The following is a 25,743-nucleotide window of genomic DNA, read 5'->3' on the forward strand; positions in this document are numbered from 1 at the left end:
TTCTTGGAAGTTACACAAATCCTTCCTTTAAAGATGTCACATTATGCACTGATTTTTCCATGTTCACATTAACGGTGTCATTGATTTCACCAAGAAGCTTAGCATTTTCTACTTCTGTTCTGTATTCATATAGCACTGAAGAAAACGCATGCTGCTTCTTGATCAAAGCTCCTAGCTATTTACCAAAATAGAAACTAATTATTAAAAAGGCAAACTTTTTTGTTTGTAGTGAGTAAAACCATTTGCTTTTAAAACTACTAGCTTGTCTCTAACTGATGGAATAGATATGCTGAATAAAGTCTTCCTGTTGTAAACAGACATATAAAACCTGCTACGTGATACAAGAAAATCTTGGAAATCAATTTGTTGAGCATTACATACAGTCTTTTATAAAAAACCTGCCTCATAGCAAGATTTTAAAAAGGAACAGATCACTAAAAACTTTCTCAAGTTTTGAAGATAATAATTTATTTTCCCTGTTCTACCATTAGAAAAATTACATTCTTGCAAGCTTCATGTATTTCCATTTTGTTCTTGTCTCAGTGGTGGCAAAAACTCAAATTTGGGAAAAAAAAAAATCACAACAAGAAATTTCTACAAATTTCCCTATTGGGAGGGAAAAAACAAAACCAAAAAACTTTTTTGGCTTGCTTATCTCCCTGCCTAGAAAAGCTCCTATCACCTTCACTTTGACAAACGCCTGTGTGGCAGAGTGCAAGGCTGTGTGCTCTTACAACCTCTACCCAGCAGCAGCTGAGACTTCTCCCAGCTTAGAACATTAAGTCAATTTCATTTTCTTTTTTCCAGACTGAGGAATATTGTTTTTATTTTCCCAGGAGGAAAAAAAAATCCTCAGAAAAATCCATGTTTCCATGAAAAGTCTGAATTTGGGGGGGGGGGGAGGAGAAGCTTCCAGCTTCCATCTAAAAATCAACAAGATACACAGTTTTCATCTCTGACCAAGTCTGATACGGCAAGCCTGACACAGTATATCCAAGATTTACTAATGTAGTATATAAAGGAGCAGAATTTAGCTCACAGTTTTGCTTGTCTATAATACAATCTTCATGAACACTGCTATATTGAAAGAAAATCCATGGACTCACAGGATCATGTTAGAGAGAGTATTTATATGAGAAGAATTGGCAGAGGCTGGCATTAGGACGGGTGGTAATAAGCCTCTTTGCTTAAAAGATATACTGATGCCAACTCAAAAGCATCCAGTCTGTAATCCCATAGCTCCACAAAGTATAGGCTACAGTTTACTTAGATGCCTTCCACTGTTACAACAGCCTACAAAGTATGTAACATGTCCAGTGATTAAAAACAATGAGCAGTTTGGAGCCCTCACAAAAATGCAAATCCAGATAAAAATCATATTCACTCTTGGTGTTAAGGAAAATGAATAATGAAATACAATGATGAGTAACGTAAGCAAAAAACAGATCCAAAAAACTACTCCCTGCCAAAATAAACAAGAAGCAGAGAACGCGTAACTCTGAATTCCAGTTTTTATTCAGAGCTTAACTGGAATGTATTGAGGGCAAAGTGCACCAATGAACAATAAAAATTCAGAAAGCCCAACTATGTATGTTTTCTTTCATTGCAGAGACAGGCTTGACTCAGCGCTCAGTCTGTAATCACACACTTATCCAGCCCTGCTCCTTCAAATTCACTTTACTAAGGCAAGTTGTACAGAAGACTAATGCTCACTTTTGTGAGCAGACGTACAGCGTCACACACCTGGTGGAACTGGCTAAAAAACTTGCATGTAAAACCGTACAACAGCACATGTTCAAACAGCATAAGCAGTATCTTCCCTTAAATAACCAGACTGCATTTAGGTTTCTAAACCCAACCTTCGATCATATTAATTACAACTAATCGAATGAACTGAAAACTAGATTTGGCAATAAAATTAAGGATTACCTTCTCTTTTCCCAAATGTCTCAGTAAGTCTAAAAAAATCAATTCCCTCAGAAAGTGGAACATGTGCTGTAATTACTGAAACTACTGTGTAATGACCACTATGTATGACCTAATTGCTGTTAACGATAAGAAATTGTGTGGATATACATTCTTGTCATAGGTGGCATCAACACAGTAACACAGGAAACAGTCTTCTTAGTAAAGGCAGTTAATCTCTTTTATTACATTTGGTACACTTGCTAAAATAGCTAGGTAACATGTTTATTGTCAGTTCTGGAAAGTGAAGACAAATTCTGCAGTTCACTTTTGGATTTTCTCTCCAAAATATTTGAGAAACATTAAAATAAACCCAAAGGTACAAAGTAAATGTATGCTACACTTGTACCAAACCGTAAATATACTTTGGCACGTGGTGCGTGTGAAAACCAAAACACTACATCAACATAATGTTAAGGTTGTGACCCAAGCCAACAAAAGCAAGATAATTCATCAGAGATGGATGTTCTGGCCTTAGCCCAGCCTACTGCACGTACTACAATCTGTTGCATCTGATCTGTTAATAGTCCTGGGCCAACACATAACCTCAATATTCAATCTTAGATACATCAATCTTGTATTTTGAAGATGAGATTGGAACAAAGACATTTCACCACGTCAATTTGAAGATACGGGACTGAACTCTTGTGCTAACAGTCTTCCTACAAAAAATGAAGTTTGATAGCATCCTTGTAATACTCTACTGAAACATGGGTTAATACTGGGATTCGTTATTATTAAGAAAAGAATGACATGAAAAATAAGATACTTCTAGGGTTCTTGGCTGGCAGAACTTCTAAACTGAGTGAGCCCAGGCCTCTCAAATCTGATCTAGTGCACACACAAATAAAAGCTCCCGTATCAACCTTCTCACATCTGAAATTCTGGCCTGAAATAATTTAGGAGATTAGAACCAAAAATGTCTAATATGCAAAACAATGAGATTCTGTAAAGGTCTGTGCAAAACCTAGATAATATATTCCCCTTGCTGACTGAAATTCTACTCCATCCACATTAAATTAATATTTACAAACTTTAATACGAGAATTCAACATAAATTTTCATTTCTTTCCCCTTTTTTTTTGAGAATAAAAGGGAATACCCAGTTTTCCTCTACCTAAGTGCCTCATAATTGACTAGTCCCACAACCTTCTTCATCACAAGAACCCTTTCTGATTCCTGGTCCTTCTGAGTCCTTTTAGTATCTTCTCCTTCCCCATCTTCAAGAGTTACTTTGAATGTGTCATCTACTTCAGGATGAACATTAGGATATCAAGAGGCCTCATCAATTCTGCAAGCTTAAACTGATAGATCTGCTGATGCTACCTTAAGCTGATAGATCTGCTAAGCTAAGATTAAACACAGCTATAAAATGATCCACTCTTTGAGCCCATATACTTCTTATAGGATTCAGGGGATACTTAAATTCACAAATCAGTGGGGCAAGGGGCAGCTCTCTCAAAAGCAGGTCTTTTGATTTCTTGAACCTTTCTGGAACCGAGAGGCAATGATCGTATCAGCCAGGTTTCATCCTGCTGGTCACCACTTCTCCTGTATTGAAAAGCCCCTCAGTGGTTAACCCACCCACACACATCCTCGGTCTCACTCACTGTTCCCTTGCCCCCAACTTGTGCTGAGACTAAGTTCTGGTGGCCAAAACCACTGCACAGTTGTCTACATCAAAACAGAGCCTTGATTCATAGCTGGAGCTCTTATGTATGAGTGCAATATAAACACAGGTAGTTGTCCTAGTTGTAACTATTGCAACAACCACCTTTCAGAAGAAAAATAAACGTGCCTCTCTATTTTTTTATTATCAGTCCATGACAGGCACTTCTTTCCAGTAGGTAATTTCAAACATGCAGCTGCAATGATCAGCTGCAGCTGTAAAACAATAGTCTCCAGGCTGATATGTATGAAAAAGCTTCACAACTTTTGTTTGATGTCTTAATGAATAATCAGAGGCTGCCCCAAGCTTGTCAAAACAAATCAAAACAAAGCTAACACACAAGCAGATATGCGCTCTGTGTGCCTGTTCTCTCTCTTTGGTGTCTGAAGTCAGTTTTGAGTCCGAGTTGCACTCTGCAGGCAATGGTGATACACATGCCTTTACACCACCTTGCTAGTTTAGCCTGGTAACTCTCAGAATCACCACTGTTGTCTGACAATTAACAAGGTGGGGAGAGAAAAAGGGAGCAGTTTGGTCTGTGTGCTCTCAGTTGCTATGCTTGAACCAGTGCACAATCACTGTGCGAGAAAAATGGGTACCAACCAGTACGATTACCTGCGTACTGTTTCTTCTTCCTGCAGAAGCTGAGACTGCGAGGCAGGCAGCCTGTGCTCCCAAAGTGGGAGGCAGCATATGAATCAATAACAAATGACTACCTACCCACAAAAAGCAAAATAATCAATCACAAGTGGCAACATGTAGCATGCTTTTATAACACAAATGTAAAGCCTCTGAATAGGTTACAGCAATTTTGTGTAAAAGAAGAAAATCATATCTGCTTCTTCCCCATCATCTATTAAGATCCCTTGCTTCCCCACTGGGCCAATGTCTTCACCCTCTTCCCAAGGGGTTCCTGCCAACACTCTACCCCAGCCCTAGCAGCCAAGCTTGGGCAAGAATAAGTAGAACGTTTTCTTCTAAAAGTGATCTTGGGCAGTGCTGTGGTAACAAGCACTACTGGTGACACCTCTGCTTTATAAAAGTAAAAGCAGTATTAAACAGACATGAGTAGCAATACCTATAACTTCTCAAAGAAATTCAATGGCAGAATATCATATACACTTTTGAGTAGTCGACAGCACCTGCTAAATTGTTTTCTCAGACCCAACTTGAGGCATCAGTTCTTCCCCTTTATCAAGAAGCCCATCTGTATTTGGCTATGGAAGAGGCAAGAGAAAGGAGGATGGAAACTGCCTGGGGGAAATTCCTAGCCCACAAGACTTGACGTAACTCTAAGTCCTCTACTAGCCACAACCCTTCCCCAGAGTTTTAGAGATTACATTTGGTGTGATAACAGCACATGATTTTTCTACTTTGCTGCACAGACACATACATGACATGCTTCTTTTGCATCCCAGGACAATACAATGCAGGCAACTAGATTATTAATGCAGTAATAATGCAGTTTACCTAATTATACCAAGAGACTTACTGTGCAGCAATGTTGCCTGTGTGGCTACAGCATAGGACAGTATTACCAGTGAGAAACATAACTGAGCGACTTCTGGAACTGCAAGAGATTTATTCATGTGAAAACATCAACTGTTCTCCATTATTCTTTGTCGACACTATCAAGAAAACACGTCCCAACTTGTGCTGTCACAAAGGACAAAGTTACAACAAATAAGAAAATCCATAAAACACAAAACATCGTCGATATATGGGGATTTGAATGTGGCTATTTCTATACAAAGAGGTAGATCAGAAGTCAAAAACTTGCTGCCAAGATTAGAAGCAAAGATGCCACTTCTATCTGAGTTACTGGAGACATGGACCAAATTTCTGCTTGTCATCGTACAGGTAAACAAATCCATGAGAAAACATATATTGCTCCTATGCTTCTGCACTACCGAGATCAACAAAAGTTCCTCAGGAGTGCGGTACCTATCATGAACATCAACATCAGGAGAGGTCAAAACTCAGATGAGAAGTCAGGACTTCACCCAACCTATACGAATAACAAAGATAGCTGGACTCGGCTGACAGCAGTTGTCACACCATTTTAATGACAGCAGAGAGGCCTCTTTCACAGAGGCAAGGAGGAGCTGGCTCTACGGCACACGGCAGCCCCAGGACACACAGTGCTGTAGAGAACTGGGTCTGGAAGATGTACAGATCCTACCCGTTCCTCCTGTATCCACATCCCTGCATTGTCCTTCCCTTCCAACACATGAGTTTTCAAAGAAGAAATGAGAAATTAGTATATGAGAAATCCAGGCCTAATAGTTCAATCTGGACAATTTTCTAGGTCAAAGAAAAAAGCAGCAAACAGGCAGAGTTGCAGACTTCTAAATATCTGCTGCATATCCAGTTTGGCCCTTATTTTCACTGAGATGCACCATCATTTAGCACGAACCACTGTTTACAAGTCTTTGGTCAGCTTACAGTTTGATGAGCTTAATCACATGCTAAATCACCTCTACGCCAATTTCAAAAAATACTTTTGAGGACTTTCATGGGATGGTCAAGCTTTCTGTAACAATTCAGCTACAGCATGTCCACTTCTCTGAACACTGGTAGTACCTTGCCCTGGTTTAAGCCCAGCTGGTAACAAAGTACCACACAGCCACTTGCTCACTCCTCCTCCCGCCGGCCACGGTGGGATGAGGAGAAAATATAAAGAAATGCTCATGGGTCGAGAGCAGGACAGGGAGGGATCACTCCCCACTTATGGTCACAGGCAGAAGACAGGCTCAACTTGAGGAAGAAACATCATCAATTTAATTTACTACCAATTAAATCAAAACAAGGATACTGAGAAGCAAAACCCAACCTTCGAACACCTTCCCCCCATCCCTCCCTCCTTCCCACCTCAACCCCACTCCCGGTTCTCTCTCCCTCCTCGGGCAATGGGGGCTGGGGTCGGTTCCTCACCCCTGGTCTCTGCCGCTCCTTCCTCCGCAGGGGAGGAGGACTCCACGCTCGGCCCCTGCTCCGCCATGAGGTGTCTCCTGCGGGAGACAGTCCCTCACAAACTTCTCCAGTGTGGGTCCTTTCCCCGGGCTGCAGTCCTTCAGTCCCAGCCCGCTCCCCGGAGCGGCGGCCATCTTGGGGGGCCTCCGCTCCCCTCCATGGCTGGGGGGGACAGCCTGCCGCCTCACCGCGGGCTGCGGGGGCATCCCCTCCTGCCTTCCTCCCTGACCTCGGTACCCACAGAGGGGTTCCTCTCCCGTTCCAATCCCCCACTCCCTGCAGGTTTCCCCTCTTAAATCTGCTCTCCCACCGGTGTTTCCACTGTCCCTGAGGGGCTCGGCCTGGGCCAGAGGCGGGTCCGGCTTGGAGCCGGGGGAGCTTCCAGCAGCTTCTCACAGGAGCCGGCCCTGCGGACCCTCACCTGATACCAAAACCCCACCACACAAACCCAAAACATACCTACATATTTTTCCCACTTCTGGATAGATATTTCCCCAATTTTCACAAGAAGAAATCAGTGCCTGTAGATGTCTCAGAATATAGGCCCTGCAGATTCAACGGTTTGCAGATAGCATTTATTTTCTAGTGATCCTCTCATCTTCTCTTTTCTTTTTTCCACACTTGTATTTACACAAGCTTCATTACTTCCTAATCATCCCTGTATCTCCCCCTTCCTTATCTTCTTAATGAGCAACCACAAAAAGCAGCTCAGCCATTTATATTTGCATGCCCTACTGGTAAATGCACACTCATCTAAGCAATATTCAGAATTACCACTGAGCATTTCTTTTTTTTCCTCGTTTATCCTTTCCCTCCACAACCCTCCAGCCCCGTTCCAAAGCTGGGAAGACAGCAGCACACCTTGTTGGGGGCTGGCGAGAACATGAGCAGTCACAGTCTCTTCTTGAATAAAGAGGTCAAAACTGCAACTGTGAGCCCCGACCCCCAAACCCTCTTCATGTCCCTAATAATAGGTTCACCTCGTACCTTAAAACCCAGCCAGATGCCCGAGGAGTTGAATTAGGGCTCCAGCCCTAATTCCCTTTGCTCTAACTGATAAAGCCTTGCAGTGCCTACCAGTGCTCCCAAACACAGGCTCAGTGAAGTGGGACAGGACTGGGAAAGAGAGGAAAGTTACAAACATGAGGTATTTAGGAAACTGCTCCAAACAAGCTTCATTCAATACCTCTTTTGCTCAAGAGCTACCTGGAGCCTATGAACAGAGGAGAAAAAAAGGAGCTCCTCTCCTGCTTTGATCCTGGTTTTACTTTGAAAAAGCTATCTGACTTGAGTTACCAATTTTTTTTGTGAAGACATGGTGTAAAAGGTTCATTCTTTCCTCACTACTTGCATACAAAGACATACACAACTGGAAAGTCGCCAAAATGTATGCACATCTGAAATGAATTTCATCACAGGTCTTTTTTTTCCTCCCATTATAAAGAGAAGATTGACTTCCTTGAAATTGAGAAAAACACAGCATATTCTAAACAGCAGCTGTAAAGAAGTTTCACCAGAATCGTACTGTTGTGCCATTCAGAGCATCAGGCAACAAATTAAAAATCTTTCACGGAGTAATTGCATTGATGGAGAAACTGTGTAATGCTCTGCTCAGAAATGATAGCCTCTTGCAACTTAACACATTAACCCAGAGAGGTTAAATGATTCTTGCTATAGTTACTGGTGGGAGATAAGGGAGTGACACGGGAGCTGAGAAAGATGTTGATTACAGAATCTGAAAGATAGATATGAGGCAGAAAAAACAAGAGAACAAGAAGCAAACCTCAAGCATCTCTGACATACATATAAAAATAGTAAGTCTTAATCAATTTGAATTCATTCTAATTGCCTACTGCAGTGCAATCATACCGTATTTCAAATGACATGCTGGTTAAATAAATTCCTGTGGGAGGTGGTCCCCTCTCTGTGACCACAAGATATTTAACTAAGACATGTCAGTAATGCGCTTCATTAACGCTAATGGCTGCAACACAGCGGAGGAGAGCGATTGCACATGAGGTATTACATTCTACTCATTCTTCTGCAAGTGTGGGAATAGCCAGATGTGCCCTAAAAGTGTTAACTAACTGCACTTGCTGTGACAAAGGGGGCTTCTGAGCATGGGAGGACTGAAACATTATGAAGCAGCAACCAATAAGGCCTGATTGTGATTGTAAAGATAATGATTGTGAAGATAAGGCAGATGCTTCTGTACTCTCACTTAACTTCCATGCAAGCATGTTTGGCACAAACACTTGTTACCCAAGAACAATGAATTTTTACTTTCCACAATACCCATGCCAGTAAATGTAATTACTCCAATGCCTGCAGGAAGTAAATGCCCAGCAGGCACGAGTATGTTCTAATGTCATTCACTCACAAGTTCTGAAGAACAGTTAAAGAACCACAAAGAATCCCAACTTTTAAAGCAGCTTTCTATATTTTTTAATCCATAGATTGTCCCACTAACCTCTCTGCTCCTTAATATTTTCATGTGGTATTCTCTGAAGTAGAAGAGAGGTGTAAAGCATATTTTCTATGCCTGGATGTCCCCAATCCTAGAGAGCTCCTCCAGCTTTCTCAAACAGACAGTATTAGCTCTACATGTCATGTTTTTTTTTTAATAGAAAATTATTAACAGCCTTCAGTCTGTTTTTAACTTGAGGCACAAATGGCTGTGATGGAGTTATGCCCAAAGTGCTCAAGCCAGTTAAACACAGCAGCCTCACTGCTAAAACTTGAAATTCTCCATTTACACAGTCCTGTGATGTTAGCAAATCAACTGGATGGCTACACAGGTACAGACCCTCTTACCATACATTTTCATTCCACATCATTCAAGAGTGATTGGAACACAAGGTGGACTTCAGAGTGTCTCTGCAAAGGGCCTAAACCAACCTGCAGTAATTTAAGAATACAGTAGATTCTTACTCTCCCACCAAAGCGCCAGCACAGATGTAGCACGATGGAGTGACAGAACAATTATTATTTATACCTATTCCAATATGCCAAAATTGGTGCTAACTTAGAAAAAGGATGGACAATTAAATACTAGATGTACCTGAATTCTAGCTATTACCTCCATTTCCTTCGACAGATGGTACTACAACATTTTAAAACTCAATGGCACTGGCTATTCATTCACCTTGCATACCTTAGAACACAGAAAATTCTTGATCTGGTCATTCAGAGCAAGTATGCAGATGTGAAATAATTTGCCTCTTCTCAATAATCTCACTGGTACATCTAACCTGAACAGCAGAACTGAATAGTTAATTTATTTCTCATCCAAACTGAAACAAAAGATACATGAAAAGATGGGCCCAGCAGTAGAGATGAAATGGGAACCCGGATTCCTGACTTTCTGAAGCTTCTTTTATTTTAAGTTGCTTCACCAGAACTTATATTATTCTTATTTAGCTTTTATGCTTAAAATTACACTTTTCAGATTCAATATATCCAAAATTAATTACTCATTATATATTTACCTGTGTATATACATGCTGTGAAAATAAAAACTGTGTGTGATCTGAACCTGAAAGATTCAACAGTTCCTAGTCTGCAAGCCCTGGCAGCACTGTGCCAAGTTGCCTGTGACTCCAAAGGATCTTGCAGACGAAAGTTGGGTTGACTGGGAAGAGACCTTGGTTTTCACCTACCCTTTACACCTACCCTGTAAAGAAAGGCTGAGAGAGTTGGGGTTGTTCAGCCTGGAGAAGAGGAGGCTCTGGAGAGACCTTATTGCAGCCTTCTAGTACTTAAAGGGGGCTTTTAAGAAAGATGGGGACGAACTTTTTAGCAGGGCCTATTACGATAGGACAAGGGATAATGGTTTTAAACTCAAAGAGGGTAGATTTAGACTAGATATAAGGAAGAAATTTTTTACAGTGAGGGTGGAGAAACACTGGCACAGGTTGCCCAGAGAGGTGGTAGATGCCTCATCCCTGGAAACATTCAGGGTCAGGTTGGACGGGGCTCTGAGCAACCTGACCAAGTTGAAGATGTCCCTGCTCATTGCAGGGGGGTTGGACGAGATGACCTTTAAAGGTCCTTTCCAACCCGAACTATTCTATGTTTCTATGAATATGTATACTCTATTGTCTAGGGTGGTATTAGCTCCATATATATATTCATCTCCCACTGGAACTGCCAGTGGCAGTTCAGACTGCCAGAAAATATTGCGGTGCCCTTAGGTATCCAGTTCCTTCTACGAATGCCCTGTAAAATTGTTTTCATATTGATGGAACAATTTTTGAGGGACCAGGGGCACTGTGGTGGGGCTTGAAGAAGTTGATCGTATCCATCTTGCTACAAACTGATGCCCTGCTGTAATTGGCAAGTTGGACTTTGTTGGTTTTGGCAGGAGTTTTCTGCAGATCCTACAAAGTTGATGACTATGCAAGCTGATGTCTTTCACATTTGTTCTTTTCCATACCATTATTTTCATAGACTGGACAACTTTCTTCTGCTTAACTTTGATTCATCACTGCTTATGTGCTACCACACAGTACCTCTGCTCATAGCCAAAGGTGAGAATTCAGTGGTCCGTTGTTATTCCTTAAATAAGTATACAACAATTGGAAAGAAACAACAGGAAAATGAGATTTGCAGATGATTGCACAACAGCTGTCTTTGCTAGGCTTGATCTCCAGCCTACAGGAAACAATGGAAACTTTCACGTTACTTTTAGTGAGGTTTGGATCTCTTCCACAGTAACCTAAGTACAGGTCTACTACCTGCATGTATCCTGCATTAGGATTCTGATAGCTGAGCATCTCCTTTTCAATTAATCTCCTGTTCCTTAGGAGTTCAATGTTTTATGCTGAAGATTAACTTGTTTTCTAGGAAATAAGCACCACTGTCTAGGAACACTTGGGTAGGATTCATCTTATTGATGCAGGTGTCTTCACTCTTTGTCTGAACTCGTGATACTTGGCTTCCTCCAGAACCAGTACAATACAGAGTGAAAAAGCCAATTCTATGGCATGATCTGTCTGACCTAAGACACGTACTTTTGGATGTCAGGAAGCGTAAGAAAAGCCTTTTTCTCTCAACTGAATATCAAGACATCCTAGCATGAATAGGTCTGATTTAGATTATCTACCCTGCAGACATCTGTCCTTGATCAGACGATCCCACCCCAGGTGGCCCAAATTGGACGCAGCAGACAAACTTTACTAGTTGTTTTTTATGTAGTTACTATGGTTAAGCAAAAATGAAATAGAAGACAATGTCTGTGGAATAAACAATGTAGTGTTTTCTCCCTTTTATTGCTGCGATATGAAGTCAGTGGCTTAGCAGTCTAAACAAAGACGGTTTATCAAGCCCTTACCTTTAGGGATAGTAATCTGACAGCCCAGGTCACAGTCCTGCTGCAACTGATAAAAAGCCACTTCCTGCAGCCGAGCACGCTCCAGCTCCGAGAGGCTTTGAACGGGAACTGACTTCAGCCGAACGCTGCGCCCTGACATGCTGTTCCAAGTGAAATCACCCTACAGGAAATCAAATGGAAAAATATGAAGCATCATATGATATGCACAGTTTAATAAACAGACCATCTCTTTTACTGCTAGGAAAAGCAACACAGGTCCTCTTTTCTAAAAGGCCATTTTCTTGGACATCTCTAACCTTTCAAATATCTTTGTTTTCCTAAGAGCAGCATTCCTTAAAAGGAGTACAGACAGGCAAAACAAAAAGTCAATTCTGTCTGAAACCATTTAACCAAGTATTGTTGCAAAAACATTAGGATTCCAGTAACCAAAAGCACAAAGCAGGAAAAAAAAGCCCTTGTCTGCTTTTCCCAGTTTGCCTTCTTTGTGCAGTACTCTGTCGTCACTTCATTCCTTTCCCCACACCGTCAGTCAGACATGCAGACCTCCACAGGTCCGTGGACAACATGAATCTTATCTCCCTCAACTTGCTAATCCCACTCCACCAGGCTGTTCAGAGAGCACGCAGGCAGAGCCCCTTCTCTTTTCTGACACATCCTATCCCCTCCTTATGACGATATTGTGTTTAGACCAAGACTGACTAAAGGACAAGCCGTTTCATGTTTTTGAAGAGCCATAATAACAACGTATGTGTTAAAATTTATACAGGAAAACAACAGGAGATATGCTATGTCTCTGTAAGGTACCAATTATGCTTGGAAAGCAAATCAAAAGCTTTAGCTGTTCTCTCTCCCACCTGTGATAACACATACAAAAAGCTATTCTCTTAGCTAGTATTTAGCTTGGGTGAGAGAAGTAATCATCAGTCAAAGAGAAATGCAAGTACACAGGCAGTCTTAAAGGCTGACAATTAACTTCAAGCAAGAATTTCAGAATTCACCAAAGCATCATCAAAGAGCACATTTTAGCACTACAGGAAGAGAAAGAAGAATTTGTTTTTCATTCTAACCATGTCAAAAAATAAGCATCAAGCTTGTCAGTAGGCCTAACCTGATGCAGCTGTAGAGAATGGAAAAACTCTGATGTACATCAGCTGAGCTGTAAAGACAAATCCATCAACTTGCCCTTCATCACAACATGGCACACTTACAATTGATGAACTTCGCTCTCATGTTAAGTGCCCATTTTCAGTTTAAATTTCAATACATGTATCTTTACTGCATGCTCATATTTTCATCATTCACTTCTAATTCATCTATTCTGCACACACATCTGCAGTCAAAGGATGCCCATTGACTTTAAAAGACATTGGCTGAAGCTCCTTATTATGAAAATCAGTAAAAATTGACTTTACTTAGTAGTCGTGCATCCTGTTATATGTAAACACCTTTGTGCACACTTCCATGTTTTGCCTGTGTATGTATATATATGTACACATGTAGAACCTGTATATACATTTGTGTATACACACCTATATATGCATACCTATGACTGTGTGTGTGTACTCACACATACTTGAGACAAAAATCATTCACAAATACGCAGCACTATCTAGCAATACAGATCAAAGGAACTACACATTAAACACCATTTCTTATGATGCATGAAGTATGTTTGAGTTCATCAAGGAAGGCTTTTTTCATAGCATTTTTTGTAAGTCATTAGGCAACCATAATAGATAAAGCTGTTACCTCAACGTGAACAACTGCACATCTGTACACTCAATGCATGTACTATGCTCAATATCTTTCTGGTATTTATATATACATGGGCCACATATGCAAACTTCTGCACTAGCCCAGTATTTGACTACTGGAATTTGTTTCTTCATTTTTTGCCTCTCCATCTCCTTGCTCTTCTAGTGCCTTACTGTTGAGTAGCTTGATTTAGTAATCTCAAACTAAAGGTTTGCACAGTGACACAAGACAAGCTGACTAGCTTAACTCAAGCAAAACCAATGCCGCAAGAGTCACAAAAACCTTATTTGCAAAACTGCAAGTAAACATTTACATTTTTTAAAAAAGCTGTTGTCATTTATAGATAAAAGTGATCGAGAACAGAGTCCACAACCAGACAACGTATACTAAGAAACTAATTCCTTTCCAGCCCTGATAATGCAAAAGAAACTTTACAAGTACAGAAGTATGCATTTCAATCCTCATGAACATATAATGTACAAAATCTTGTACAGTCAAAATGCTACAGACAGAGAAACACAGGTCTTTATAGTAGAGTTTGGGGGGATTTTATCGTATCTATTTCTCTGAGATAAGCACTTTCATAAACAAAAATATCACCAATATGTCTGCCATAAAAAAATTCAGAGATATTTAATTCTGAAACAGGAATGGGAAGCAAAAAGGATACCCATTAGACAATGTTGAGGTAACAGAATATTGAAGACTCTAAATTTTTTAGGACATGTCTTCTTCCCCGTAGAGCACAAAAACGAAGGGGTGCATGGGGCTTTTAGGAATTACCACAAGTAAAATACATATTCCTTAACTGAATGTTGCATGGACATAGGAAGTATTGCTCTTTTTCAGATAAAAATTAGCAAGGGAAAATCTAACTGTAGAGGTAACTCCACATCCTCTGCCTTATCTCTGAGGTAGCTCTGTAACTACAAGCAAGCAGTGAACTGTACCACTGCAATGCTGCAGCTCAACTGTTAGCCCAGCCAAACCAGTTGGAACTCAGAGAGACAGGGCTTGCTAGCTCTGGTACAGCCTTGCATTAATATTCTGCTTTAGGGACCCCAGTAAGCCTCTTTGCACAGAGCCATGCTGCTTTATATGAGCAGAGCACTGGCTCAGGAATCCTACCTGGGCTAATTTTACCTTAATATGGGAGCACCTCACCTCTTTTTTTTTTATAGGGTGTCAAGGGTTTAAAACTAAGCAAAAGAAAGCTCCCCACAAGATTATAAGGGCTGTTCCTTCCAACCAGGTTTTTTATTCTGGCAGTCTGCAAGCTCCCAGTATGTCCCTGGCACTTACTGGGCTGGCCCTGACTAGCTAATAACGGTGGGATGCAAGCTCTGCACCTTCCAGCACCAGGACAGGTCACTGAGCAGTGATAAAGAATGTGGAATTACTCTGTCCAGTTGCTGTGCACTAAAGAAGACATTCCTCTTTTACACTGATGGGTTTGATAAAATCTCTGCTAGGTCACATTAACATAGGTTTTTACTATGCTAATAGCACACATGACTAATTAAGTAAAATATTTTTGGAAGATCATGTGTTAGGGGCCAGTGGAATCTCCTAATCTGCAAAAAAAGTGAGAAGCTCAAGAAATGTTTCCTTGAAACAGTCTGTTTTATTTGGCAAATAAATATCACTGTCCTCTATAAGCCAAAACACAGTATTTGATAATTTAAGGTATTCACAGACTCCTACGCTTTGCATGACACAAGGTACATTAAAAGCCTCACCTTCCTTCTAAAGCACTGTACAATCTTACATACCCCCTGTAAATTACTGCAAAATCAACCAGGCTTGGGAGAGGTCCAGAAAAGTCGAGCTCTCTTGGCGAATGGGTGCTGGCACAATTACATCTGTCACATCTGCCTAAAGCTATTCTCCACTGTGTGGGGCAACCAAAGGAGGAAAAGGGCAGGACAGACTCGGAGAATATTTTCTGTTTCTCTCTCCGTATGAGGCGGCACATTTCATCAGCCTACTTCAACATCAGCCTAACACAGCTCCTTGCAGAAGCTTAAGAGGAGCAGATGATCTTTAAGCACCAAAACAGAGTGACTTGGTCATTGAAGTTCATGTCCTGCATATGTATTCAGACATACATACACAGCTTTTTCTCTGTTATTTAGATTGTAGGTCAGAATATGAACTGCAAATGGCTCCTTCATCACCAAGATGAAAAAAACCCAAAACAAACAAAACAAAAAAACCCCACCACAAAAACAAACAGAGAAGAGTGCAAACAGAAATACTGCTCTGGGATAAAGATCAGCCTGATAGGACACAAACTGCTAACTGCACGGGTCCTTTCATAACTGACTTTTATGAAACCTTAAACCAGACTAAAAGCCTTCTCTGGTTTCTTCTACCAGCCAGTCACTTCTTTTCCCTCTCAAGTCTCCAGCTTCAGCTGCATTTTCTCTCTGGCCCTCCCACTAACATCTAACATCTTTCCTCCACTCAACCGAGCAGTTCACTTACCGGGTAACTAACTAAAATACCAGAGCAGATGACTCAGCAGGGGAGATGACTGGTTAACTCGATCTTGTGCCTTTGAAGAATCTGTCCACTTTACCCGTATTTCTCATCCACGGTCATAAGGACATTTTTAATAAGATGCAGACTTCAGCTTTACTAATATTTTTTGAGCATTTTTTTAAATGGGTTGGATGTTCAGTGGCTCCAAAATAGACATTAAGTGGTACATCCTGACTTAAGTAACACTATGTGCTTAAATTACTCTTAAGCATGTGTAGGCTATTCTTGTGTACCTGACCTCTTTCTCCTGAGCCTCCAACACACAGACTTTCAGATGTCTTTTAGTGAAGTCTCATTCTTCTGTCCTTTGTACAGTACAGAAACTGGCTGACAACTACTGCAAGGAATCCTGAATGTAGATGCAAATCAACGGGCGATGATTGACCTCTGTTGATCTCTGCAGAGTTTTAAGCCTTAGTGAGTAATGTGGATCGTGCCCAGGGTGGGAAATAAGAACGCACACGCACGGTGGTTTTAGATAACACAAATTTTAATGCAAGATGGAGAAAGCAATTTTTATCTTGCTGCATTATTGTTAATGACTTTAGTCTGTACTCATTTAGGTAAATGCCATTATCAGATTAGCTGTCTACTTTTCATTAGTCTTTTGCTCAAATCCATTTGAAACCACTAAGATCAAAACCAATTATGTCTACTTGTTTTTATCCTACCCTAGCAACACTTAGCTATGTGCTCGTATTTAGATGAGTCTCCACTGTAAAAGAATTCATGAAAATATTATATTGCAAATAACATGGTAAACATAACATTACAATGTCTTAATTCTGTTTGCTTAATTACTCCTTTAAGCTTCATGAAACCACACATCTTTGCCACTTTACAAACCTTTACTTACCTTGGTCATTTATTTCAACTCCCTCTAAAATTATTTCCAGATTTCTCAGGCATAAACCCTCACAATTTGACTGTCAGTGCAGGTAGTCTCTCTCTTCCTCACTTTCCTGGTGTTGCTGCTAGTATGAACCAAAACCAGTACTGCAGTGAAAGCCAGTCACTGCAGTGCAGCCAGATACTCTATCGTATGAAATCAGTGTACAGAACACTGCTCCTGACAGGATGAGAAATAAGAAGGGGGAAATAAACCACGTTAAATACCCATTTTAGCTCTATATGCAGTCTAGTCCTTTACTAATGCCATCCTGGAAAACCACCTGTAGATTAACAAAGAGTTAGGAAACAACTGGATGGAACAAGCGTGCTATTGGCCTGACTCTCTCTGCCATCCTATTTTCAGATGCTCCTCCACAGCCAGCACAGCCAGAGAGGCAAGCAGCGCACTGGTTTCCAGCTGGAATTACAAACCTCTGCAGCCTGGGATGCTCTGGCACCTCCAAACCCAGGAGGCGTCACACAGCTGCTCCCAAGGGACTGCTAGTACCACAAAAGACGACACGTCTTTTCAGATTAATGAAACGGCATCTAAATACTAAATACAAAGAAGCAAAAGACTTGCTGTGAGACAGTGAAGCGTTCAGAGGAAGATATCTGAACATGGATGCACAAAGCATGGGGCCCCAACAATTAATCTTCATTAAGAAACTGACTTCATTAAGGTCGTTATCAAGGGTGACATCCTGTTCCCCTTGACGTCAGTGGCAAAATTATTAATACAATGTCTCCACTAGGAAAAGAATAAGCACAGCCCAGATGATCCTGTGTTACAGTTTGGAGCCTTGCACTAAAGTTGCCTTATCTTGTGCTATATTGTACTTATGTGTATTAAATAATGTATGTACAAAAAAGCTGTTAGTTTTGTCAAAGAGATCACGCTTTATGAAACAATCATTTAGATATCAAACTATTTAAATGGCAATTAATATAACCAAAGCGTTGCCAAAGACAGACACTTCCTCGCTCCTAGCGAGCGTCCTGTCTCATTCCCAAGGCTGGAAACCCGTGTACTCAGGCTCGGTACTGCAAGAAAACCCTGGGGGACACTGGAAAGCCGGTATTCCCCACAGGAGAGACAGAATTCACACCCACAGCAGAAACACTTCATCTAGCAAGACAGCATGAACCTGTGCCCAGGTAAAGATACACATTTCAGAATATTACAATGATGAGTTCCATTTATCAGGCTGAAAAAAAAAGCCCTTCTAACTTTAGTCTAAGAATAAACAGGGAGCGGAAGAATGAGCATGCTTTTACAGCAGTATTAAAATTGCTAAAATAAAGGGGAAAATATTTCCTGTTCTTCTACGATCAACCTCTCCAAGTTTTCCAAATGCCTTGGGATACAATTTCATGTTTAGAATATTTTAAAAGCATTCTCTTAAAAGCCTGATGTGTAATGGAGATGTATTTCATTCCTTTTCTGACATTAACTAATATGAATGATGTACAAAGGTATTGCCTAACAAATATTCATCCCTAACATACCCACTCTGTACTGAACTTTTTATACATCCTAAAAACAAACATGCAGAAGTTGGAAAACTCCATGAAAATGCATCAAAATACATGTTCAGATTTTCTGAATACATTACTTCAGCAAATATCAGTATTTTTGGAGGAATTTATGCAGAAGAACCACAATTAGAGCCAGAAGGGGCTGAGTACTTTTTTTGGAGGTGCCAAAACAGAGAAGACACAACACCTTAAAAATCTAGATGCAACCGTAAAATTACAGTTGAAGTTTTTTCAGTCATCGTGTAAACAGATTTTTGTGTATTTTTGTCAGTAAAAGAGAGTTAAGCCATATTGCAATACTCTGAATTTTGCTGTGGGTTGAAAGTACAAGCACAGCTGTCATAACCACGACTGCGTGCAGTAACAAGCTGAACTGCAATAATTAAACCATCTGAGACCACTGTAATGGGCTATACTACAAAAGCCAGCCTTTTTATCAATCTCAACACAAGAGATCTGGGATAGCCTGGGTTCAGAGGAGAATTCCTATCCTTTTTATCAGTTCACATACTGTGTATTTTGAGAGGTTGGTCCTATGTTTTTCTGAAGTGTTAAAATAGTTTCCTGCTTCAGCAGGAATAACATGAACTCTGCAAGCTAATGGCAGCTGACCCAAAATCAAATACAATAGCTGCATGAGTATTATTTTTAGTGGCAAAGCTGCCTTAAATAGACCCCACTCTAGCTTCTGCAACCAACACGAACGTGCTCCCAACAGCCCTCGGTGTTCAGCTGCTCATGAAGCCGAACGAGGAACCACAGCCCCCGATACACCGAAGAGTGGCACGTCCTCTCACGTCCTCTTGGAGTTTTCCTGCGCCGTAAGTCATGGAAAAGGTGGGCTCCGTCCCGGGGACAACCTTTGCTGCATACTGCAACCTCCAGTATCCATTCATGCCACAAACGCCATCCAGTCACGTTACGCTCTTACTAAATGTAAAGATTTCCAATGAGATTTCGAATATGAAATAGTGCTCTTCCTCCTAAGCCTAATGAGACTAACGTTAAGCATATGAAAATATAAGGCCAAAACTCTATGTAAAACGTATTTGAACAATTTGGATTACACAAAGATAATCATATGTCCTATTTGTAGCTTTACTGGTCCTGAAGTAGTACATAATACCCCAGTTAAACAATAAGGACCTCTGCTAGCACAGCACAGAATTTAACCATTTCTGCAACCAATAATAAGTATTAATGTGACTGCAGCCAATGCTTTGAACAGTTAGGAGTGGCATCTATTTCTATTATGTTCAGTATAAAAGAAAAATTGCAACATTTTAGAGAGAAGTAAATGATCTACTATTTGAAAGAGAGAAAGAGCACACACTGTCATTTCCAAGCATGCAAAAATTATATCAGCCTGAGTATTGTATACAAGGCTAAAAATATATCTTTGAGTACTTTAGTTTACCCCCTGGATTTTAAGCTTTTAAGATACATGTAGATTACATTACCTGACTCGAGCATCCTGTCAGAATTTCATCATGAAGTAAAATAAAATAATTAATTCCATGACTCCAAGAACTGGGATTTGACTAACAGTAAAGCCTTTAATTCAATACAAACCCCTATTCTTATTGTTTCAAGCAGTTCAAACCAGCATTTTCTAGAAACTGATATTACTTACAGAAAGGGGTTTGGGTCTAAGGAAAATGAGATCTGTTGCACATGTGGAAAACAGCCATTCTGACTGCCTTCATACCAGGTCTGGTTGGAAAACAATTCTAGGGTTTTTTTCTTCTTTGGGGGGGGAGTCGGCGTGAGTGTGATTTAGTTGATAGGAACAAAATGCAAGACATCTCCAAATATTTACATTTGGAAGCGGAGTGAGAGCTCTGAGTTACCCAGCTAAGACAGAGAGGACTCGGTTAGAGGTCTGTACTACCTGGCGTAGAGCAAGAGCTTGAACCAGCCTTTACTCCGCCCCAGGCAAATACCCTAATCAGGAGGCTACTGACTACTGTAGGATCTACCCTCACCACTATATCGAACCTTGCTAGAGATTCCCAGCTCCCTCCGGAATGACCTGCAAACTCATTATCCGAATGCCTGAGCTGACTCGGACACCTCCCACAGTGACTACCCACTCCCTCTGTACTGCGACCGTGGGTGCTCCTTCACGCACATCCTCTCTTTCACAACCTGGGCTGAAAGAAAAGTGTTGTAGGAACCTTTTTCTTATTTAAGGAATTTTTCTTTTGAGTCATGAGCTTATATTGCCAGCCAGCAGCGTTGCAGGTGTTAGCGACGCAGAGTATGCATGCTTCTAGGAGGCAGGGACAGGCACATTTCAAACAGGCAGAAAGTAAGAAATTAGCTTTTAGGGATTAGGAGTTCTCACTTCATTCGCTACATAATCACTCTACGCTTCCATTTTTGTTTTATCACTCTCACACTATGTTCACACGTGCAAACACTACCCTGTCACACACACCGATGTCAGGCAGCCTGGGAGAAGTCTGTATCACTAAGTGATTTGCAGTGCCCTGCCAATCTACTCCCGTTTATGGGGACTGTGTTTCTTGCTTTGTTTTGGTTTTTTTTAAGATCTGGATATCAAATTCCACCCACATCAGCAGCTGTTTTGATGACTGTCGCTCTCCTGAAGACCCTGCAAAGACCATTCTCCATGGAAAAGTTCAGAAAATACAGGAAGTCTAATAATTAGGGAAAATATTGTGAGTACAAAGAGGTGGCTTTGCACTTACCAGTATTATCATTACTTTTCATCTATGTAATTACTTTTCCTCTGTTTTCTATGTATTGAAACCGTGCATGCTCTCTTCTTGCAATGCGCAGCAAAGGACAATATTTCAGCTTATTAAGAAGCACTACTTCAGCATTTCTTATAAAAAATATCCTGTTTGCACGCATGAATCTGCTGATTTGTCATTAAGTTAAATACCAAACAAGAGTTTAAATATTTTTCAAGAAAACACCTCAGCTATGCTGGAACTATACGAACTGCTCTGAATGGTTATATAGCCATAGGTTGGATTGACGGATCACTGTACCTACCTGGAAAGACCACTGAAGAGCACGTTGATGCTCACCACTGTCTATTAACATGAAGGCTCATTAAAAACTGGCATTCCAAAGCAAGAAGTGTCATTAAGAATGTGGCATTCCAGAGCAAGGACTGTAAAATAGATCCATACAAATAAAACCACTGTGCTGCAACATCAATTTTCAGGAGAAAGGTCCATTTTGTAAACTGCCCCTGCAACCTGAGGCACCCCAAGTTCAAACTGTGTGCCTGCCAGACAGTCCACGACTTCTTTCTTTGTTTTTAAGCAGCACATTTACTTTGGACAGAGAAAGGGAAAAATAGCCCATAAAGTTCCCACTGTTATGAAAAACAGAAACAATTGCTAGAGTTACAAGCTCCTCACGGACCAAGCCAGAAGATGAACAGCTCTTGGTCTCTACTTCCTTCTACACAGCTAACTCGAATTTAAAAATGCAACAAAAACACAGTCACGGCCATAAAACCTGATGCTTACAGAAACTGTTATTCGCCAAACGGAACCTATGCAGCTGCAGCTGTCATGCCATCAGCTTTCAAAACCCCTTTAACCCTCAGCATATTTTGTCACAACTGCCTGGGTTATATCCCCTTCACGCAGAGAGCATACAAAAAAGGATAAACGTGTCACCACGGACTTCAAAGCAAGCCACCTGACAAAGCCGCTCAAATACAAATCAGCCTAATTATGCAGTTTGGTTTCAAAATGTTAATGCCACTTCTCATTCCATAGTTTCATTCCTCTCGGTCCAACTATGAAAACGGGCAAGGTCATGAAACTGGTCTGAAAGTAAACAATATTTGAGGGCTCTCAGTTTGTCAATGGATCTCCAGAGCCTGGTAAGTGGTCAGCAGTGCCAGCTTTTTCCTCCACTGAATTGAAGCTGTTCTCTTTTCTTCAAACTTAGCTAAAGCATGAAAAAATTAAACCCAATGTCACCATGAACATCACGTTCAGCACATATTCTCCATCACGCTTCTCTCTAGTCTGCTACATACGAGATTACTCGGTTTCCTTACCCATTAACTAAATTCTCTTGTGTTTTCAGTGTCCTTTAGCATTTATCAAACCAGATTTGAATTAAGGACCTGGATCCAACTATGCCATTTTGTAAAACAAGAATAAGGTAAGAATAACATCATTGACCTGAAGCCATGTACTGAGCATCTGAGAGCAAGCCCAGCTGGAGCAGCTGCGACTCCCAGGACACCTTTTGCTGCCAGATGTCATGAATCTAAAGGGGGAAAAAATGATCTTTTTCATTTCTCCGCTTCAAAGCAAGCTGACAGCCCAGCCCAGGGGAAAGTCCAGTCTCACGGACAAGTCGTGACCGAGTTCCCTGCTTCTTACTCCAGAGGAGATTCCCGAGACAGTGCAAGGAGTGGTGAGGAAGGGGCAGGTCTCCCCTCAGAAATCCTTCTCCCCTGTGGCTGTACCAGCTCAAAACCAACTGTAACTGCCCAAACTCTCCCTTATCAGGAGCAACCAAATGAGTTCTGGATGCAGCTGCTGTAGCACCTTGGAGCACAGCGAGGAGCACTCAGCAGTTTCTGCCTCACCTTCTCAAGCAGTTAGTTTGGAGCTTTTTAAAATACCTTTGAAAACTTTCTACTCAAGCAGGCAGGCCAGCTATAATTATAACATGGTTCTGACAACAGCAACACAGAGACTGAGCATTTTACACAGTTTGCTAGGGGAAAAAAAATCCTTGATAAAGGCGCTGCTTCATAAATAATGTCTGTCATGTTCACAGTCCCCATACACAATGCTGTCATCTATAGTGCGTGGGCAGGGAGCGTAGGAAATTTGTGAAAAACAAACAGTGAATCACCAATGATTTTGATGGCAGCTCTGCCCTATGTGGCATTTCACCAAGTCATCATTCAGAGCGACAACTTTGTTTCTCAGCTGGCACGACTTAGCACTTCAACAGATTGCTCACAGAACAGGAGAAACCATGGGCTAGAGTTCATGGCAACTGCAAGGGAGATTACGTAAATTTTTTTAATTTTTTTTTTTCCATATATCCATCTAGATGCTTCATGCACCTCTAAATCAAGGTAGGCTGAAGACCCTCCCACCTGCCAGGGTACAAGAGCCTGCGCTCACAGCTCGGACGCACACGCAGCCCTTCCCGGCTCGACGTCTCGGCCACCAGCACCTGCCTGGTAGCAGCAAACACAGGCAGTGGATGTCCCTAATTCCGGAGCCTTAGGCAAAGCCCAGGGAAATCAATGCACAGGCCTCAGCATTTTCAGTGCCTCTTAGATCGGATGTCAAATCCTCCAGTCACGCAGCTCCTCACCTCCATTTCCAGCCTCTTTCCACTTCACTACCCAGGGCTGAGCGGTGCTAAGGACAGCCAGCGCGTTGCACGCTAAGCATCACACCATACAAGATTTCCAAGGGAAAAAAACCCCCTGTCGTAGCTGCAAAGAGAACTAAAAAACCTCTCAGAAAAGCACCATCATTGATTGTGCTTAAATCCCAACGCAAACCCAGGGCACTGAAGTTAGATTTATCTCTCCCCGTCAAAATACTGTAGCCAGAGATCAGCGTCCTGCTAGTCATCTCGTAATTATGCTGTACATGTGTAGTTCTTGCAATCTTTCTTTAAAAATAAACTGCTTCAGACCATATACCCCTTGTGCCATTATTCCACGAGTTTCCTCTAATAAGCAAAACTCTTGCTATCTATATAACTGGAAATGGAGATGTGCTCCTTCATGAACCCACTCACTCGAACTGTGCGATGAAGGAACTGCCATTTCCAGGCTCTGCACAGCAGCTGCCCTGCAAGAAAAGAATCTAAAAATCACCAACCTTTTTTTGGTGGACAGCAGAAAGATAAAATAGAGTGCCTGTGGAGAATCCAACTAGCCTGTCTCCCTTGTATTTATGAGCTCCAGACAAGGTTATGTTCCTTTACCTTGGATAAAACACGTGGAACTATATTGGAACTATTTATTGGAACTATAGGTTGACAGGAAGGGTTTTCTTCTCAGAAACTGAGGAGTCCAGCATTTCTTGTTGAGTTCTACTCTGAACTGCAGTTCTTTAGGTTATTTAGTAGCTAACAGTGTTCTCTGCAAAAAAACCAGGGTCCTTTGGGGTATGCTGTCTACACCTAGATGATCTTATTTTTATATCATTTCTATTAGCTACCAGTACATCTGGGGAATTATTTTTTCCCATTTCAAACTACTTTTTTTCAGTAATACACAGCTTTATATTTACAAATTTGCTATTCAGGATGGAATGTTATAATACAACATGTTCACAGTTTATGAAGAGGTTATATAAAATACACCCTATCAGCAACAAAATGGAAGAAAATGAACTTCTGTTGTTTACTTTGGATTCACTTCTTCCCAGTGCACTCAAAAATATTCACCTTAAAACTTTAAAATAAGCTTGGCCTAAACTCTCATGGAGAAACTGGTAAAGTGATTCTGATATTGTAACTTAGTCATTCACAGATAAGCAGTACGGGACTTTTAATTCGTTTCTTAATTACGCAAAATTCCAAGAACTTGACTCTCACTCTGGCAAGGCGCAGGATTAGAAGAACCAAATTAGCAGGCAGCTGAGAATTCCTCTGGCTGATTTCTTGTTACACCAATGACCAATGCTGGCCACAAAAGCCTCACGGGACTGTCAAAAATAGCTTCAGAAACAGAATTGACCTAATATCTCATTTTTTCAGTGGAAAAAAATCAGGGGTTTGTCTTAAAAAATCCTCATGAAAGATATGTTTTCTGCAGAAAAAAATGATGATTTGGTCAAAAAGTTCAAAAAAGTTTGCAGCTAAAAGATGTTTTCAGTCTAAAACGCTCTGCTGTGCCTCACGGGAGCTGCAATTGAAGCGCCTTGCGTGCTTGGCTGCCTTTCCCCTCGTGAGCTGGGGTTCCTGTGGCAGACTGACTCCTTCCTTCACCTCCAGGGATGGCACCGCACCACGAAAATCCCTTATGGCTCATTAAAAAGAACTCGGGGTATAAAAAACCCCTGCAGAATAGCTTCCAGGAGACACGGCAGAGCTA

At 41.2% G+C, this 25,743-nt stretch overlaps 1 protein-coding gene across 5 annotated transcripts in view; it reads right to left on the reverse strand.

The window, feature by feature from the left end:
- Nucleotides 1-25,743, reverse strand: part of ARHGAP6 (Rho GTPase activating protein 6) — a 338,646-nt gene that overhangs the window by 56,430 nt on the left and 256,473 nt on the right. For all 5 annotated transcript variants that reach the window (XM_075057316.1, XM_075057321.1, XM_075057317.1 and 2 more), the window contains one exon: nucleotides 11,940-12,099. In XM_075057316.1, the coding sequence (XP_074913417.1) occupies nucleotides 11,940-12,099 (160 nt within the window). The remainder of the gene's footprint in view (nucleotides 1-11,939; nucleotides 12,100-25,743) is intronic.

The sequence above is a fragment of the Buteo buteo genome, chromosome 25, assembly GCF_964188355.1.
Source record: "Buteo buteo chromosome 25, bButBut1.hap1.1, whole genome shotgun sequence".
Taxonomy (NCBI): Eukaryota; Metazoa; Chordata; class Aves; order Accipitriformes; family Accipitridae; genus Buteo; species Buteo buteo.